This window comes from Crassostrea angulata, chromosome 10 (assembly GCF_025612915.1).
Source record: "Crassostrea angulata isolate pt1a10 chromosome 10, ASM2561291v2, whole genome shotgun sequence".
Lineage (NCBI taxonomy): Eukaryota > Metazoa > Mollusca > Bivalvia > Ostreida > Ostreidae > Magallana > Magallana angulata.
The window spans coordinates 30,648,458-30,665,933 of NC_069120.1; the positions used below are offsets into that span (position 1 = coordinate 30,648,458).

General features: G+C 33.6%; 1 protein-coding gene across 1 annotated transcript; it reads left to right on the forward strand.

The window, feature by feature from the left end:
- Positions 1–3,044: 3,044 nt before the first annotated feature.
- Positions 3,045–16,222, forward strand: LOC128166516 (pentatricopeptide repeat-containing protein 1, mitochondrial-like). Its single transcript, XM_052831753.1, has 9 exons — positions 3,045–3,167; positions 4,303–4,721; positions 7,111–7,216; positions 9,940–10,080; positions 10,328–10,648; positions 11,593–12,333; positions 13,185–13,304; positions 14,611–14,796; positions 16,076–16,222. The coding sequence occupies exons 2-9, from the start codon at positions 4,306–4,308 to the stop codon at positions 16,169–16,171; spliced, it is 2,127 nt and encodes a 708-aa protein (XP_052687713.1). The 5' UTR covers positions 3,045–3,167; positions 4,303–4,305; the 3' UTR covers positions 16,172–16,222.
- The last annotated feature ends 1,254 nt before the right edge of the window (positions 16,223–17,476 follow it).

The following is a 17,476-nucleotide window of genomic DNA, read 5'->3' on the forward strand; positions in this document are numbered from 1 at the left end:
CCCTTAACGCACTTTGAAAAAAAATGTATAAATCAGAAATTCTGGACTTTAATTTCTAATTAGTTGATAGTATGATGATTTGTTAACACTAGTGAATCTAATTTAACGTCTTTGAGAACGGGGATGGGGACGGGGGTGGGGGTAACCAAAGATACAGTTCAGTTATCAGTACATCACTTAATTGATTACAGGAAAAAGGTACCCTACCGCTCATTTTTTCTTTCATAGCATATGATATTAAGCAACTTGGAGCAAACGTTTAGGATTGGAAAAAGAAATACACTTTCTTGTAAATAAAGTACAGAGAAAAAAACGAGCTAGCCAAACAATAATTTCTACAATGGTATGTTAAAGAATCTATAAGTGTTTCAACATAAACCCTCTTTTCAAATTCTAATCAAATAGATCAATCCATTATAAAGAATTAAATTACATAGACAAACAATGAATTATTAAAAACTTTTAAAATAAAAATAATGTGTGGGTTTTTTTTTCTCTCATACACAAAAAAAGGAAAATGTAGTTGCTAAGTTATGTAGTTTATGTCACATTTGGATAATTCAAATTTCCCAAATTGTTCTTTAGGAGTAAATTGTCAATCTATATATACGTAAGCTTATGAAAAAAACTCTAATCGAGAAACTGGTGATCAAGTTAGCTGAGAATGCATTGGATTCTTTTTTTTTATATATATATCCCATTGAGCTTAACAAGGTTAAATCAATCATTTATTGTATATAAAAGTATCAATTATTTCGACTATTGGTCCAAACCCACCCACCCCCCCCCCGGCCCCCCTGATGCTACGTTCCTGGTAACAGTCGTATCTTACGCCTTTCAGTGAAACGGGTCCCAGGATTCCAGAGAATTTGAAGGGTAAAATTGAAGTTATCATATTTCGACTTTTGTGATATTTCTTCTCATGATAAGACTTTAAAGTAATAAAATTATTTAAAATGTTAAAGGTTTGTAGATTTAAGACCTGCAGAAATCACATCAAATCCACCTGCCTTGCAGAAATATATTTTTTTTCTTTCTTACAAATGACTCTAAGTTACCCACTAGTTCAATTGGTCGATGTAGATGAAATTAAAAAAAAGATAACGATGCCAGCTTGTATCACAATAAACATGGAAGAGACTTTATTCAATTCAATTTATTCTCTCAAACCATTATCATACAATGGTACATGAGGTACAATAACATATTTGCATTAAATTGTGATGTCACGGGTCTAATAAATTATATATAAATTATGATACAACATAGTATTACATGTGTTAGTAAGCATAAGTAAGTAAGAGAAAAAAAATAGTAATAATACAAGAAGTGGTAGAAAAAAAAAATAGGTCATCATATAAAAATTTAATACAATGTTTCATTGGTGTTCAATACGCGGAGAGTAATAATAATAATAAATGCTAATATAGTTTAGGCTGAACAGCAGAATTGCTCTTGGATATTCAATATAAAAGAGCTTAATTTTTTCAATGTTTTGATGTTCGTTGTCATCAGCAGTTCCCTAAATTTTAATGTACTTGGTTTTTGAAAATACTTGGTACATAGGAATTGCTTACGTAAAGTTAAGAAAAATTTACACTCAAGAATAAAATGGTATTCGTCCGCTAATTTACCACTATTACAGAGTGTGCAGCTTCTGTCATTTACAGGAATTCCATACCATCTACCGGTTTCAATCGGTAAACGGTGATTGGCTGTTCTAAATTTAATAAGTGGTTTCCAAAATTTTTTAGTAAGAATGCCTAAGTATTTTTCAAAACCAAACTTTTGTTTATAAATTTTATATATTTGACCTTTAGATGAATTATCTATATCTTTTGCCCATTTCTGAATGAACTGGTCCTGCAATCTTTGTTTGATGGCGGCAGAAATCCACTTAAAAACACAAGCTAGTAAAACCAATTACTTAGAGGTGGGTGACTGGTCCCATTTGAACCCAAGGAGAGCGTAACTAAAATGGGCTTTCTATGTACGTCACACCATTGAACCCACGAGTTTTCTTCATACCACTACGTCGGTCAGCGCCAAATACTATTAAGTTTTGTGAACTTATGTCTTGTTCTAATGCTACAAACCTGAAAAAATTATGTTATTTTATTATCAAAATATACAGTTTGATATAATAGTCTGTCCTCCATTATTATACTTTTTCCTATCTTCATTGTATACAGTGTATATTGTATATTTATGCTTATTTACTATTTATCTACTACTTATCTATTCATTTAATATACAATGTACCTCTGACTTTTGGACTGTATATAATGATTGACCTCATGTACCATTCCATGCATGTGTGAGCGAATAAACTGAATTGAATTGAATTGAATTGGAATAAGTCTCGTGTAGAGAAATCCCATGAGTTTCAAAAAAGTTGATCATTAAGACTCGCAAGTTGCACATTTTCTTTGCCAGAAGGAGTATCATTTAACTTCGTTTTGAAAATTTTAGGAGATCGAGGGGCGCCGGGTGTCCCCCTTGAATCTACCTCTGTTCAGGGCATCGGAGATCTTATCCTTCGAATGGAAAGGTTAACATAACAGGACTTTGCACAAATGTCGCATTCATAACTTTTACGCACCCACGAGTCCAAAATGGGATAATTATGAACAACTCTCCTATAATGACGGAGCACACCGTGTGTACATACGCAGCTTTATTGAAAATAAAAAAAAAACAAAAAAAAACTTTAACAACCTTCCTAGCTTTAACTTATTCCTGTTTTGAGAAACCTCTTCTTGACCATCTTTTATAACAAATACAATTTAAAGCGCTACTCTTTTCGAGCTTACAGTTATTGCATACATGTAATTTCCTGAAATAATTTGAAATAATGAAACAATATAATTTCAAGGAATATAATTTATATATGCACTAGAATAATTCTGTTTAGTCAAGTTTTTTGGAAAGCTATTACATGTACTTGTTTGACATCTTATGTTTTTTGTTTACCATTTAATTCCGGTTTTCCCTCCGCATTCTGCTGTTCCGGTGCTTAGAGTTTTCTTTTCTGGTTCTTGTGAACCAGTTTAATAATAAAGCATGTGTTGCATGTTGCTCACTTGCTGTCAATGCTGATGATTACTAAGTATTTTATTACCGTTGATATCAAATTAGTCGCAAGCTGTTGAAGTTCCTTTTTTAAAGTAAGGAATTACTGATCTTTTTAATTATATTCTTAATTAGCTCGCCGATTCCGGGTACCTAGAATTGCCGAAATGCACCGTGAAAACACCGAAATGCTCAATTTGAGCACAAGGGCATTTTAGCACAAGTATATAACATGACAGGATAAGTGAAGATGACAAATCTCAGACGTTTCATATGTTCAGAAGTGGAAGTATCCTACTTTATTAAAGATATCAACGTGTATTGACATTGTATTAGAGTAAACTCTCATGATTTTTTATCAGTGTTTATTAGAGGTTTGCATGTATTTTTGTAAAAAAAAATTATCAAATTAAAAAAACAACCTTCGAGTTAAAGCAAGATACAGAGCTTTGCGCACAATGCTACTGTATGTTTTTACACAAAGCTGGTGCCCCTTCTTCAACTATGAATTGCATAAAATCTACACAAATTTTTTATAGTTTTTCGAACACAAGTAAATAAAAACGACGTCTTTTAAACAGTTTCCATAGTCCTGACACATTTACGAAGACGAATAGGGCCACATAAAAAAATATTTTTATCTCGTAATTACGAGAAATGATCTCGTTATTACGAGTTAATTATCTCGTTTTAACGAGAAAAGATCTCGTTACTACGAGTAAATTATCTCGTAATTACGAGAAAAGATCTCGTTATTACGAGTTAATTATCTCATAATTACGAGATCTTTTCTCGTTATAACGAGATAATTAACTCGTAATAACGAGATCTTTTCTCGTAATTACGAGAAAATTAACTCGTAATAATGAGATCTTTTCTCGTAATTACGAGATAAAAATATTTTTTTATGTGGCCCTTTTCGTCTTTCGTACACATTATTATAATGAAGATAAAAGCATAAGTGTCGTTCTTAAAAAATTATTGCAAAGGAAAATATCATCTTTGTTTGTAGACACATTTTCTTGACACCTTTGTAGCTGTTTCTGCCTTTAATTTTATTTTTTGTGCAAGATTAACCAGATTGTCAAGGTATTCTGATTTGATCAGTTATGGCTATTGTTGCTCAGATGAGCGATGTGGCCCCTAGCTGGGTATCCTTAAAATGGTTGCATCATACTCAGTCCCTTGTTTTTAAATATCAGTTATTTAATTAATGCATCTCCATTACAGGTGATGTTGCTGAACACAATACAAAGGCAAAGTGTGTTTTACAAATCCACACACATATCATTAAGAAAGTTCAACAACATTAAGACACTCATCAAAAAGAGTAATGTAAAAGACTTTAGACCCACATGGCAGGTGGCAAATTGCTTTTCTGGTCACCGAAATACAACAGTTTCTTCTACTTCAGCCAGATCACACAGTTTAAATGGAAAAAATGTTATCGAGAATGAAATTAAAGAAAGGAAAGAAAAAATTAGTGCTTATGGAAAAGAAAAGGGAGAATACATCAGGAATAAGGCTGGGGCTAGTGAATTAGAGGCCTGGGAAGACACATTTGGAAATCTCACTGACAGTTCTAAACAAGAACCACTGTACCAATCTACACATGTTCATGGCAAGGCAGATGAGCTACTTGAAGATTCGTGAGTCATAGAGTTCATAGAATTCAAAGAATTCAAACCATGTGACATCAGTAGTATATGCATGTATAGAAGTATGTATAGTACCGCCATCCATCTATCACTCATAATTTAAAGAAAATTTATTGTCAGTTACGAACTACTTGTAGTGGTGGGCATAAATATCATGAATGTTTCACATTCTCCTCAGCCTCTGGCTGAACTACAAGAATGTCCCTCATCCATCACATCCGGGTATGCTTGAATGAGGGGCCTGTTCTTTTCATACAACCTTCGGCATATCAGAGTATCGATAGCATGTTCAAAGAATTGACAATAAATTAGATCAATTATTTATTAAAAAAACAATTTAGGTCAATGTCAACAACAACTACATTTGTAACACTGCTTTCATAATCATATTTATGTTGTTATTTTTTTCTGTAACATTACATGTATCTCTACAATAGAATTTTTAGGTCACCTGAGTCACTCAGGTGACCTGTTGCCATTTGTCTTCGTCCATCGTCGTGAGTTAACAATTTTACATTTTTAACTTCTTTTTGAAAAATATAATGCCAATTGTTACCATTTTTGTTGTGAAGAATCCGTTAACAATTTTACATCAGTAACTTTATTTTGAAATGTTAAATTTACTGTGCATTGTATGATTACAGCAACAAACTGTATGCATGTTTTGTGCATAATTACCGTTAAGTCTCGTGTATACATTAACGATCAGACCCAACCTAACAGAAAGTAAACCCCATTTTGGGGTTTACTCTGGGTTTACTCCAGGTTTACTAGAGTAAACCTGGAATTAACCCTGAGTAAACCCAAAGTAAACCCAGAGTGGACACAGAGAGTAAACCTTGAGGCCTTACAAAAAAAAATGGTTTTTTCCGCTTTCATGCTGAAAAAAAGTAGGGTCGGTCGTTCGGAATTTTTTTTTTTTTTTCAAATATTTTTTTTTCCCTTTAATATTGCAGTATCCATACATGCCGGTTAGATACTGACACTGCTAAATGGTATAAAATGAGAAATACTTTTAATATCATTCCTGACTATTAAGCTGGTCTTAAGAAAACACAAAAATGATATTATATATCAGATACTTCCTCTGCCAACGATGAGAGCACTATTAAAATCTACAACACATGGAAACATACAGCCATTTTGAAACAAAACGTTTGAGTTACACTTATTTGAGAAGAGTAACTGCTTCAAGCGTTTTTGTGACCAAAATTTTGAGTAATTTTTTTTTAGTTGGGGTCTGCTCTTGTGTTAGGTTTGGTCTGATTGGTACTGTAACAAGCACTTTTTATCCAAAACTGAATCAGAAGTGGGCAGTTGTATATGTATTATAGATAGGAAGAAATTTTACCCCACATTTTTAGAGCATGCTTCTGGATACCGCGGGAGTATTACTGCCGATATCCCATGTTATGCAAGTTGTATGAGTGTAGACTAACTTTATTTTGTCAAAAATACCTTATTCTTAATTAAACTTCCATGAATTAGAATATCTATCCACCCAGTCCACTGTTCCTTGCATCAAACAAGTTCTCGCCAGTGTATTCGCCATTACATAGTAACCAGCCACCTTTTGACTCGTTAAGTGGCCAATGTTAATTTATCAATTTCCAATGAAGCATGCACCTGTATCGTGCTGGACTTCAAGTGCAGAAAGATTAGCAATAATTATGATTATATTTAACTTATTTACTCCTGTTATGCAGTTAAACTTCATTGCTTTACAAAGACAGTGTTAAAAATAGATTGATCATTTGTACGACTTGATAACGAAATACAACATACAAATGTTTCTTCACTATGTTTATTTAACAAATATCCAAGAATTTGACAAATTATAAATTATCATTACTATTGATGTTGTTTGGGGTTTGATCTGCAGACATAATTACTTTTAAGTGCTTGGAAAACATTATCAAACCATACATGGATGGGTGATTTTCAAAAAATCTCAACTGAAAATTTCGTTTTTTGGGTGCATATTATACATAGTAAAAGCTGTTCCAGCTTTTCAGCATTTTACACCCAACTTTGGGGATGGGTATTATATACAGGTGCATGCTTTATTTAGGAAATGAGACTACATATTATAAAAGATTGACCATTTAAGGCATCTTTTTTCCTACAATTTTTAGCCCCTAGGGCTAGGGTATAGATAATCCAAGATTCCTTCTCTCCCACCCCCCTCCCAAACCTTAATAAATTGATGTTTGAAAACATCAAATAATAAACTGAGAGTAACAGTCAGAGGAGTCTCATAATAGGGTTTTAAGACTCCAAAATAAAGTTGATTATGCAGACATGGGACTTCCTGCAAGTCCATGTAATGGCTATGGTACTCAGGTGACCGTTTTGGCCTGTGGGCCTCTTGTTTTTAAAGAGATGATGAAAGTGAAGAGGATCCCAAACCTTTACGAGTGTATTATCGAAAACTTCCTCCTGGCTGGTATACCAAGCAGATGGAGAAATTTGCAAAAGAGGGCAAGGTAAGACTATTGTAATCTATATTGTTTGAAAGAACTTAGATGTATTAAAATTAGAATGTGTGGATAAATAACCCCCAGTAATCAGTCTCAAGAATTCTAAATAATGCACAACACATGTGATATGTACCAGCAGGACACAAAATGTACTGTTTTTAGCTCACCAGAACTGAAAGCTCAAGCAAACTTTTCTGTCACTGGTGACTGTCTCCCTGTCTGTCCATCTGTCTGTAAATTTTTCACATTTTTAGGTCACCTGAGTTACTCAGGTGACCTATGGCAATTGGTTTTCATCTGTTGCTGTGCGTCATGTGTTACCAATTTTACATTTTTAACTTCTTCTTGAAAACTATAAGGTTAATTGTTACTATTTTGGTTTGAAGCATCTCTTGGATAAGAAAAATCTAAATTTAGAAATTTATAACTTTAACACCCATGGCCTCATGGGCAAGGCCAAATATGCAAAAAAGATCAAAAATAATTAATAATCTTTTTCTCTACTCCTTCACGTGTGGGAAGAAACTAAATGCATGGTTTTATAAATTAATGTCTATGATGCATGATAATGGATAATAATGATGTAGATGAGAAGACCTCTACCTTAACTGTGAAATTCATGGTCCCTGGGTTAGGTTCAGGCCCTAGGGCAGGTCCAATATGCCCATATAGTGAAATTGATTAAATCTTAGAAAATCACCTTCTCTACTCTCTCATACATACTGAATAAGATTTAATGCATGGTTATGGTGGCCATGAAGTCATCTACCAGAATTGTGAAATTAATGGCTCCTGGGTCAGTGGTTCAGGCCAAAGGGTGGGGCCAATTTGGTAAAGTGAAAATGTCTTAAATCTGAGAAAAGTCTTCTTTTCTTCTTCCAAATATATTTTAGATAAATTAAATGCATGGTTATGATGTCCATGAAGCCATCTACATTACTTGTTAAATTCATGACATTTTAGTCATGGGGTCAGGCATGTACAATGTTGTATAATATTTTTTTCTGTTCTTTAACAGTCATGGGAGATAAACTAAATGCATTATTATTATTTCCATAGTGTCGTCTTAACACGCAAACATGGGACTCAACAGGTCCATCTAAGGGCTAGGGTACTTAGCTGACCGTCATGGCCTGTAGTTCTTTTGTTAGAAGTAGAAATCAGAAAATGACAATTTACAAAACTTTTTATGATATTTATGAAATATTTTTTTTAAATTCCATTGTATTTGAATGATTTTGTTTTCAAGACAAATGATTATTTTATCATAAAAAGCAGTATGATTATAGGAAAAAGTATTGAATATTAGGTAGAATTTTTTAACTCATCTTACCTGAAAGTTAAAGTAAGCTTCTCTGATTACATTTTAAACTTCTTCTCTAAAACCGCTTGGTCTATTTCAACCAAATTTGGCACAAAGCATCGCAATTTAAAGGTAAATAACAAAGTTTCAAGGGGTATATAGGAATCACCTTGTCCGTCCGTCCGTCCGTCTGTCCGTCCGTCCATCTTATGACCTAAGGGTGTGTCATGACCTTGACCCAAGGTCATTTGGGCAAGGTCAAGGTCACTGGCAGAAAAAGTTCAAAATTTGTGTCCGGTCCATATCTTTTTAATGGAGAAACATTGGAAGTTCTTACTTCACACAAAGATTGCTTATGACGTAAGGGTGTGTCATGACCTTGACCCAATGTCATTTGGGCAAAGTCAAGGTCACTGGCAGAAAAAAAATCAAAATTCGTGTCCGGTCCATATCTTTCTTATAGAGAAACATTGGAAGTTCTTACTTCACACAAAGATTGCTTATGACCTAAGGGTGTGTCATGTCCTTGACCCAAGGTCATTTGGGCAAGGCCATGGTCACTGGCAGAAAAAGTACAAAATTCATGTCCAGTCCATATCCTTTTAATGGAAAAAATATTGAAGTTCTTAATTCACATCAAGATTGCTTATAGTCTGAAGGTGTGTCATGACCTTGACCCAAGGTCAATTGAGGAAGTTCAAGGTCATTGTTTTAAAAAAAAATCAGGCTCAGTATACTTATAATTCAAAATGTTTATATTAAATGGCTGCTTGACATGTGGAATTTTGTTTGATTCGAGTCATGTTTGTTAACATAAGGATGCAAATGTCCTCATGCATTAACAGTTAACTTGAACTAAAATGGAATTTAAAGAATAGAAATTGGTTTGTGTACCATATTAGCATTAACAGTTTTATTAAAAAATACAGCAGTTGTTATGTATATATAGAAAATGGACAGTGAAATAGATTCATCCAATGTTTTCTATAATAGAAAAAATACATGAGTTATGATTTTCTTAGCGGGGGGTATCAATTGTGAGCCTGCTCACAGTACCTCTAGTTTATTATTGGTTCAATCTTTATCAGATTTGAATAGATGATGCATTTTGTGATTCTGATGCACTCTACAGGAGTGGAAGCTGAATCAGAGCTATAGATTTCAGATGCAGGTGGCTAATATGAAGCCCTTTGGGCTTTAATGGATTTAACCTTGCCCCGACCAAAAATATCACCTCATAATACACAAAGAATGATACATCATTTGGTTTGAATTTTTTTGAAGAATATTGATACTCGTATATGTGGATGGCTGTTAAAAAAAGAATGAAATCAGGTCATTATTGTACATGTTCCAGTCCATTCAAATTCCTCGGTTTTGAATACTTCTTAATTATTAAATATTGTTTGCTCCTCTCTTTGGATAGATTGACAGGGCCATTGATGTCCTGCAGGTGATAATGCTGAAGAATGACCGAATCCGACCCCTACCGACACACTACTACACATTGATCTCTCTAATCAGTAAGACGGGGGACACCAGAAAAGCATTTGGTTTCTATAAAAAGGTAGAAATATGTAAATTTGTCGCAGTCTGTATTTATTTTCATCTTTCACACAGAGAGCTGCTATAGCTTTACCTTAGTCACTCGTAAATGTTTTAGTTTTAGAAGAATCCTTGTCTTAAATGGTTATCATGGTTTTACTTTGTAAATGTATTGAAATTATTAATTTAAATTATCAATATTTTCATTTGTTTACAAAGACATAGCCTAAATTTTGTATATTTCATGCAAATCTCATGTTTGTCTGTAGATGAGAGATTTTGGATACGAACCTATTCCACAAGTTTTCACAGCCCTGTTTAATGCTTGCTCCAAGTCTATCTATGGGAAGGAAGATGGTTTCCAACGAGCCACAAAACTTATCTACACAATGAAAGCAAATAACATAACCCCCACTCAGATCACATTCAATGCCATGATCAAAACCTTTGGTTGCCTGGGACAAACTGAAATAGCTCTACATCTGGCTGACCAGAGCTTTAAACTGTACAAACCAGATGACAAGACATTTGCAAACATTCTAATGGCTGCTGCAGGAGATGAAAAGAATGGATTTTCCTTGGCAATAGGGGTAGCTGTTTTCTTTGTTTTGTTTTTTTTTCATTAATTTTTTCATATGATATTCCACTTTTTTAAAGTTTTATCTGTATGCCTGTTCATTTGTATGTCTTTAAATGTTTACAGTTTTTATTTTTCATTATTTCAATCTAACTTGGCTCCATTGGTGAAGACCTTTTAAGTTTGTATGAAATTCAATGAAGTGCTAGCTCCCCTTTCAAATGAAAGATTACTAGATAGGAATAAAAAGGAAGGATGTTTAAAATCTTCTCTAGAACAATTTTAGCCTCTTACAAACAAGCTCTTATGGCCAGTGTCATCAACAGAAAAATTGGACACAAAACATTCCCATTAAGGTCAAACTTTACTGTGTAAAACGCAAATTTAAGGTAAATTGTTAAAATATACAGGTTATCATGTAATGTTTTTATTTAGAAAATTTACTTATCATAAAAATTATTTTCAGTGAAATTAATCGTTACAATGATATTCAGAAGTATTTAATCATTTCGCCACTTCTTCAATATGGGCGTTATCCATGTTGGAGTCAACATCTTACGATGAGTTGAGACTTTGAAGTTACAATGGCAAAAACAAATTTTGTGCTTTCTTTATTGCAGCGTCAATAATTAAAATTGAAAATAAATATAATTTACAAAATAAAAACATATATGCTTGTAATTTTTTACATATGAAATTGAAAATGAAAACCATCTTTTTCCTATATAATCCTATATAAAATGTTGGGGACGATTCGTACATACAACCAAAATTTGAGTGTGTTAAACGGATAAAATATCTGGTCAACTTACTTTATATTTTGCTTGTAGTTTACTCATAGCTAACCTTTCAATGTAAAAAAAAATGTTTGAAACATTCTCTCCTGAGACTCCTTTACTCGTTCATTCTGTAAAAAGCAATACATGTACAACCTTCATTTCCTCATTATTTTCACAGGTATGGAGGATAGCAAGCTTATGTCAAATAAAGCCAACATTGTATCATTACATGCTACTTTTGCGAGTTGTTCGTTGTTGTGAAATTGGAGACATATCCACGTTCTATCAAGTGTTACTTCAGACTTCACCATTTTCCATGCAGAAACAGTTATGTGAGACATTAAACAAAGATCTTGAATTAAATAAAGTAAATAAGGAAACGATCTGCTTGCCCTCAGACTCTTACATACAAGAGTTAAACTGTCTGTCACAGAATATACCTAACACTGAAAATAATGATCAAATTCAGAGCAGGTCAAACCAGACTCAGGCAGAGCTTTGCCTTATTGATGCTGCAAGTTCATCTCAACAAGATACGTTAGGCTCAAGTACAGAAGCAAACCAGTTAACAGTTCACCCACACACAGCAAACTCAAGTCAAGTCAGAAACAATGAATTTCCAGATGTGTTAAAACCAGGAGAAATCTTGCTGAGAGTTTTAAACATGCATGCAGTTCAGAATAAATATGTCAGATTGGACATGTTGGGTGGAGTGAGTGGATTTTTGGCTCGCATGAAGAGAGATGGAATAACTCCAAACCTGGCTGTTTTTGGACAGTTGTTTGATATTGTGGATACATTACAAGAGGAGGATTATCTATTTTCTATGATGGAGGAACTTGGCATTTCTCCAGATATAGACATAATATCGCATGCAATGCTAAAGAGAACAAGAAGAATGCAGCCAGAACAGGCTAAGGTATATTAAGAAAGCAAGCTTATATATGTACTGGTATGTAGAAAGTAGAGAGAGAGAATGGGTATAAAGGGGTTATGAAATTTTAATGATAATACAACTTTTAAAAAAAATAAATATACCTAACAAACTTAAGATGTAAATGTAATTTATGGCATCAGATGAAAAACATGTTGAAAAGGATTTTAATTCTCATATTATAAATGTATATACACTCTTTGTCTAATATCTGTTCACAAACTTAAGTAATATCAAGGTGTTTGTCTGTGTAAGGTGCTAAGGATGTAACAAAAGACTTATTTATCAATATGACTAAGTGGTGAAGTCCTGACATTCTGAAACCCATTTTACAGTAAAACTCAGTGATAGCGAAGTCCTAGGGACCAATGGATTTACTTCACTATATCAGTAATTTGTTATATCCATGTAACGAATTCGTAATAATAACTATAGCGAATTCACTACATACATGTTTTCTTTAACTAGACTACAATTTTTGCTAATTGATGTTTAGAAAGAAAATGCATTCTTTTGATACCTTTAAAATCGGATTGTAAATTGAAGAATTTATGCAAAAAATTAATTAATTCAAACTATTAAGTAAAATGGTAGTGCAAACTGTAAACTGTGTTAAATTTTGTTATTATTCACCTCTATGGAACTCAAAATCAGTTCGCTGAATCGGTAAACTCGTTTTATCTGAATTCGTTATAACCATAAAATTTTGAAAAGATTTCTTAAGAATTTGACTGGAGACTCAAAAAAACTTTGCTACATCCGAGAATTAATTCGCTATATCCATGTATTAAACGAGTTTTACTGTATTGCAATGTTCATGGAATTGTTGATTGTAGAAATTGGTACATCTAATGGAAGAGAAAGGTATCCAACCCAACATCTTCATCTTTAAATACCTCAACTACATCATGTGTAAGGATGGGGACACAATGAGGCAGTTTCTGGATGACTTACTAGTAAGTATTCTGTCAGATAGTCTATGTTGAGATTTTCTGTACAGCAGTCGATTTTATTACAGTATTTTTCGAAAATTAGGTCGATACTGTTAGTAATACAGGGAGATAAAGTCATGCATTGTTATTATATTCATAATGTACTGGTGTTAAATTGTGAAATTTCCTGCCCAGACCATGGGGCAGAAGTTGAGGTTGCATGAGGCTTTTTATTGGGGGGAGAGATAAATATGGCCACATATTGAACATGTATTTTTATTTAGGTAAGTGCTGTGTGTCGTCCATTTACAATTTTAACTTCATCTTAAAAACTACTAGGTGAATTGTCACTTACTAATATTTAATTAGATATGTTTTCTAATTTCTATTTTAGGAAATCTGCTTAAATATCCTGTGCATTTTTATACTTCAAGAAATAAACTGTATGCATCTTCTGTGCATTATACCATAAATGAAACTGAATATTATAAAAGATTGACCATAAAAGGCCTGAAGGTTTCTTATTATTAAAAGGTTACAATTTTTGGCTCCTAGAGCTAAGGTATAGATAATCCAATATTCCTCTGACTGTTGAATCCGACTCAACCAACCCCCCCCCCAATTTTCATGAATGAATGTTTTTGAAACCTTAAATCCTCAACTCCTTGGGGGGCATACAAGTAAAGAAAAAAGTCAAGCAGAGCTGCCAGATTACAGTGCTAATGCTTGACATTCATATAACCAGCTCTTCTCATGTGCCACGTACCTATTTTAACCCCTGGTGGAGAGAGTGTACTAGTAAAGTAACGTGCACAAGGTTACACTGTTACCACGGTAGCGACAGACCAGACTCGAACCTGGGGATACCGCGTCGAAATATGTTGACACTATCAAATGCCCCAACACGTCTATCTATATTGTTGTAATCATGTTTTGAACAAATTTAAACCTTAACTTCCTGATAATGCTTCCACACAAATTTCAACTCTTGTGATGATAAGTTTTTGGGAATTAGTTCTTTAAAATGCTTGCAACTCTTTCAGTAACTCTTAATCATCTCCCCTTGAAAAAGGTTGTGATCCTTTATTTAAACAAACTGGAATCCTCTATACTCAAGAAAGCTTTTTGTAAAGTTAGGTTGAAATTGGCACAGTGATTTTTAAAAGAAGTTAAATATGCTATGAGTGTACAGTTGGACAAAATGTGATCACAAAAACTCACTTAAGCTTAAAACATGATAACTGCTTTTCATGCAGCCAGAAAATATTAATAATTTCATTTGTAGTGGGTCTCATAATAATTGTAATGGTTTGATTTTCCATTTCAAAAGGCCAATGAGCTTCCTCTGACTGTGCACCTGATGGATGGTTTAATGAGAAATACACATCTGACTCTAGAAGACAAGAAGTACATATTACAGTTAATGGAACAACAGGATATCCACCCAACTACCTATTTCCTGGAGACATTGCACAAAGTTCTGAGTGTTACCAGGGAAAGAATCATAGTTCAGAAGGTTTGGTCTTATTGATTTATCGTTGTTGGAAATGAAATCACTTTTTAGCTCACCGAGATGAAGTCAGGGGAACTTATGCTATATACCCCTGGCTTCGGCGCCTGGACCTGTTTTAAGTTTTTGGAGCAGGTCCTGTATCTAAATTATTACTTGTGCTATCTTTACCAAACTTGCATCCCTTATTAGGCCTTGGTCCGTATGGTTCTCGGGATGATATACAGTGAATAATCTATATATAACAGACAGGTCTAGGTCAACCTGAAATCTTTAAATATTAATCTAATTGGATTTTGAAATACCAGTACTACTTGCTCTTGTCAATTGCGTTTTTTACTGTTTTTTATAACCAAAAGTAAGCTGTGGAGAGTTGATCTTATGATGTGAAACACACCTCTTAAAAATTTTATCAACACATATTTATCTAATTATGCTAGGTTCCTATTGTCATGCACCTTGTTATGAACACCACATATATTTATTGTCAGAGTGTAGTTGATCATGAAACTTCATGGAATTGTACGATTGGATACAAGATGATGCGAGTCAATACGTTCTTAAACTGTTATATGATATCTCGATCTTCAATACGGTATGGTCACGACGAATATATTAAAGATAATGTGATCTGTCACAATTGCAATGCCCGTTTAGACATGACAACATATGTTTTGATAAAATTGTCAAGATAGAATTCCAGATTAGATCTTGATTTGATCCAAACATCATGACACAAATTCCCCTTGTGTATGTGCAAATATGTTAGTATATGTTACGATATGTTCACTAAAAGCCGATGTGTCCTGTTGTGATAGGGCATGGTAATGGTCGCGATTCTTTTCATGATCCAGAAAGAAGGTGATCAAAATTTGAGCTAAGATTAGACCTGGCGAATAGATCTATATAGCCTGACTGACTATAATGACACATCACAACACAAATGCAGCCCTGCGTGATCATCACGATTAGCAGGGCACAATATATTGCGACATGCTGCACTTGGTAATAATGTAATGCGATTTGATTTAATGATAAGGAATGATTGAAAATTAATTTTGTTGATTGTAGAATTTTTTAAAAACATTCTCTACGATTTATACGATGCCACAACATACTTTAAGATCTGGTGAGATAAGATGCGATTACTTTGATTACTCTACAATTGGGAGCATGATTTCAATTGCGCTGTGAATCTTGATAGTGGGAATGTAGCATTGTACATCAATGTTTACATAATGTGTTTGTTCAACTTAATTAATTATCTTTACTTTTAATTTTATAGGAAAAAGACATACATGTACCAGATGAAGAAAAAATGTTCTCTGATTTCAACAAATTCATGGAAGAATGGCTAAAGAGAGTACCTTTGAAGAAATAACATTGTTTCTCTGTATATTCAGCTTTTTAAATAAAGTTTATGAAATACTAACCTTGTATATGTACAGTACATAGAAATGAGAAACACTAGACACTGTGGAATCAGTTAATTTCGTGGGGGCCAATTTTCGTGGATTGCTTAAATTTTACAGGTTCGTGGGGACGTAAATTCATGTATTATCTTAAACCTACAAAGGAAATATGTATTACTTTACACTAATTTATTAATTCATGGAGGATGTTTATTCGTGGATGAGAGGTACCCACGAATTCTATGAAAATTGAGCCACCACGAAATCTAGTGATTCTACAGTAAATGTGAGTAAACAGGCATGTAGCATCGCATAGATTGAAGCCTTGTGCTAACTGGAATCCTTAAGTTTTTATTTCAGATTTCTTCTTTAACCAAGTGAAAGAAATGGTAAGCAAGCCAACGTACCCCAATCTCCCACCTTTGTTGACAATGCTACACATAATGAATGGCAAAGTTTGCATTAAATACACAAAACAATTTTTTAAAGGGTCCTTATTATACCACACGCAATGAAGTTGCGAAGGGTTTGTTGTGTGGGTTATAGTTTTTTTTACCTAACAATCGGTCAGTCCTGTTTTATTTGAAAGAGTAACTTCTCTTAAGGTCGGATGAATTTAATCTCTTGTCCTCTTCAAATTTTCACTTTAGACAATCTTCTACCCCTCCCCCCTTCTCCCCATATTTCCACAAACGTTTACTTTTTGCCTTTGCTAGATTTAAATCCAAAAAATATTAAGTTGTTGATTTGAACCACATACGGCAGTGAAACATTTGACCAGTGAAACATTTGACCATTGTCAAGTCTTACTATATACATGTAAATACATGTACTGTAAATGTCTATTGTCAAGTCGTACATAAAATTTGTCCTGTGTCCGTCTGTAAACTTAATTCTTATATTGTTAAAACTGTGACCCCCAGACTTATACCAGGGCCCAAGGCAGGGTTCAAAGTATATAGGGAACAAGTTTGAAAATCTTCTTCTCAAGAACTACAGTGCAAAAGTTTGTGGGATTACTATGCAAGCATCTTTGGCTATTGTAGAATTCTGAATTCAATTTGGTAAAATCGTGACCTCAAGAGGGGTTCAAAGTTTAACATAGAAGTAAATAGGAAAAATGTTTAAAAACCTTCTTCTCATGAACTACAATGCTACAATTTGTGAGATTAACATGCATGCAACCTTGGATAATGTAGATTCAAAATTTAAGAAATAGTGACCCCTGGCCTCGGGATCTTGAAGCAATTTTGGACTTAAATCAAAATTTTAAC

Bases quoted from the DNA above. Each gene is read 5' to 3' on its own strand.
- LOC128166516 (XM_052831753.1), top strand. From the start codon at position 4,306: ATGTTGCTGAACACAATACAAAGGCAAAGTGTGTTTTACAAATCCACA. The intron at 4,722-7,110 runs GTGAGTCATAGA...TTGTTTTTAAAG, and splicing joins GATGAGCTACTTGAAGATTC to AGATGATGAAAGTGAAGAGG. The intron at 7,217-9,939 runs GTAAGACTATTG...CTCTTTGGATAG, and splicing joins AATTTGCAAAAGAGGGCAAG to ATTGACAGGGCCATTGATGT.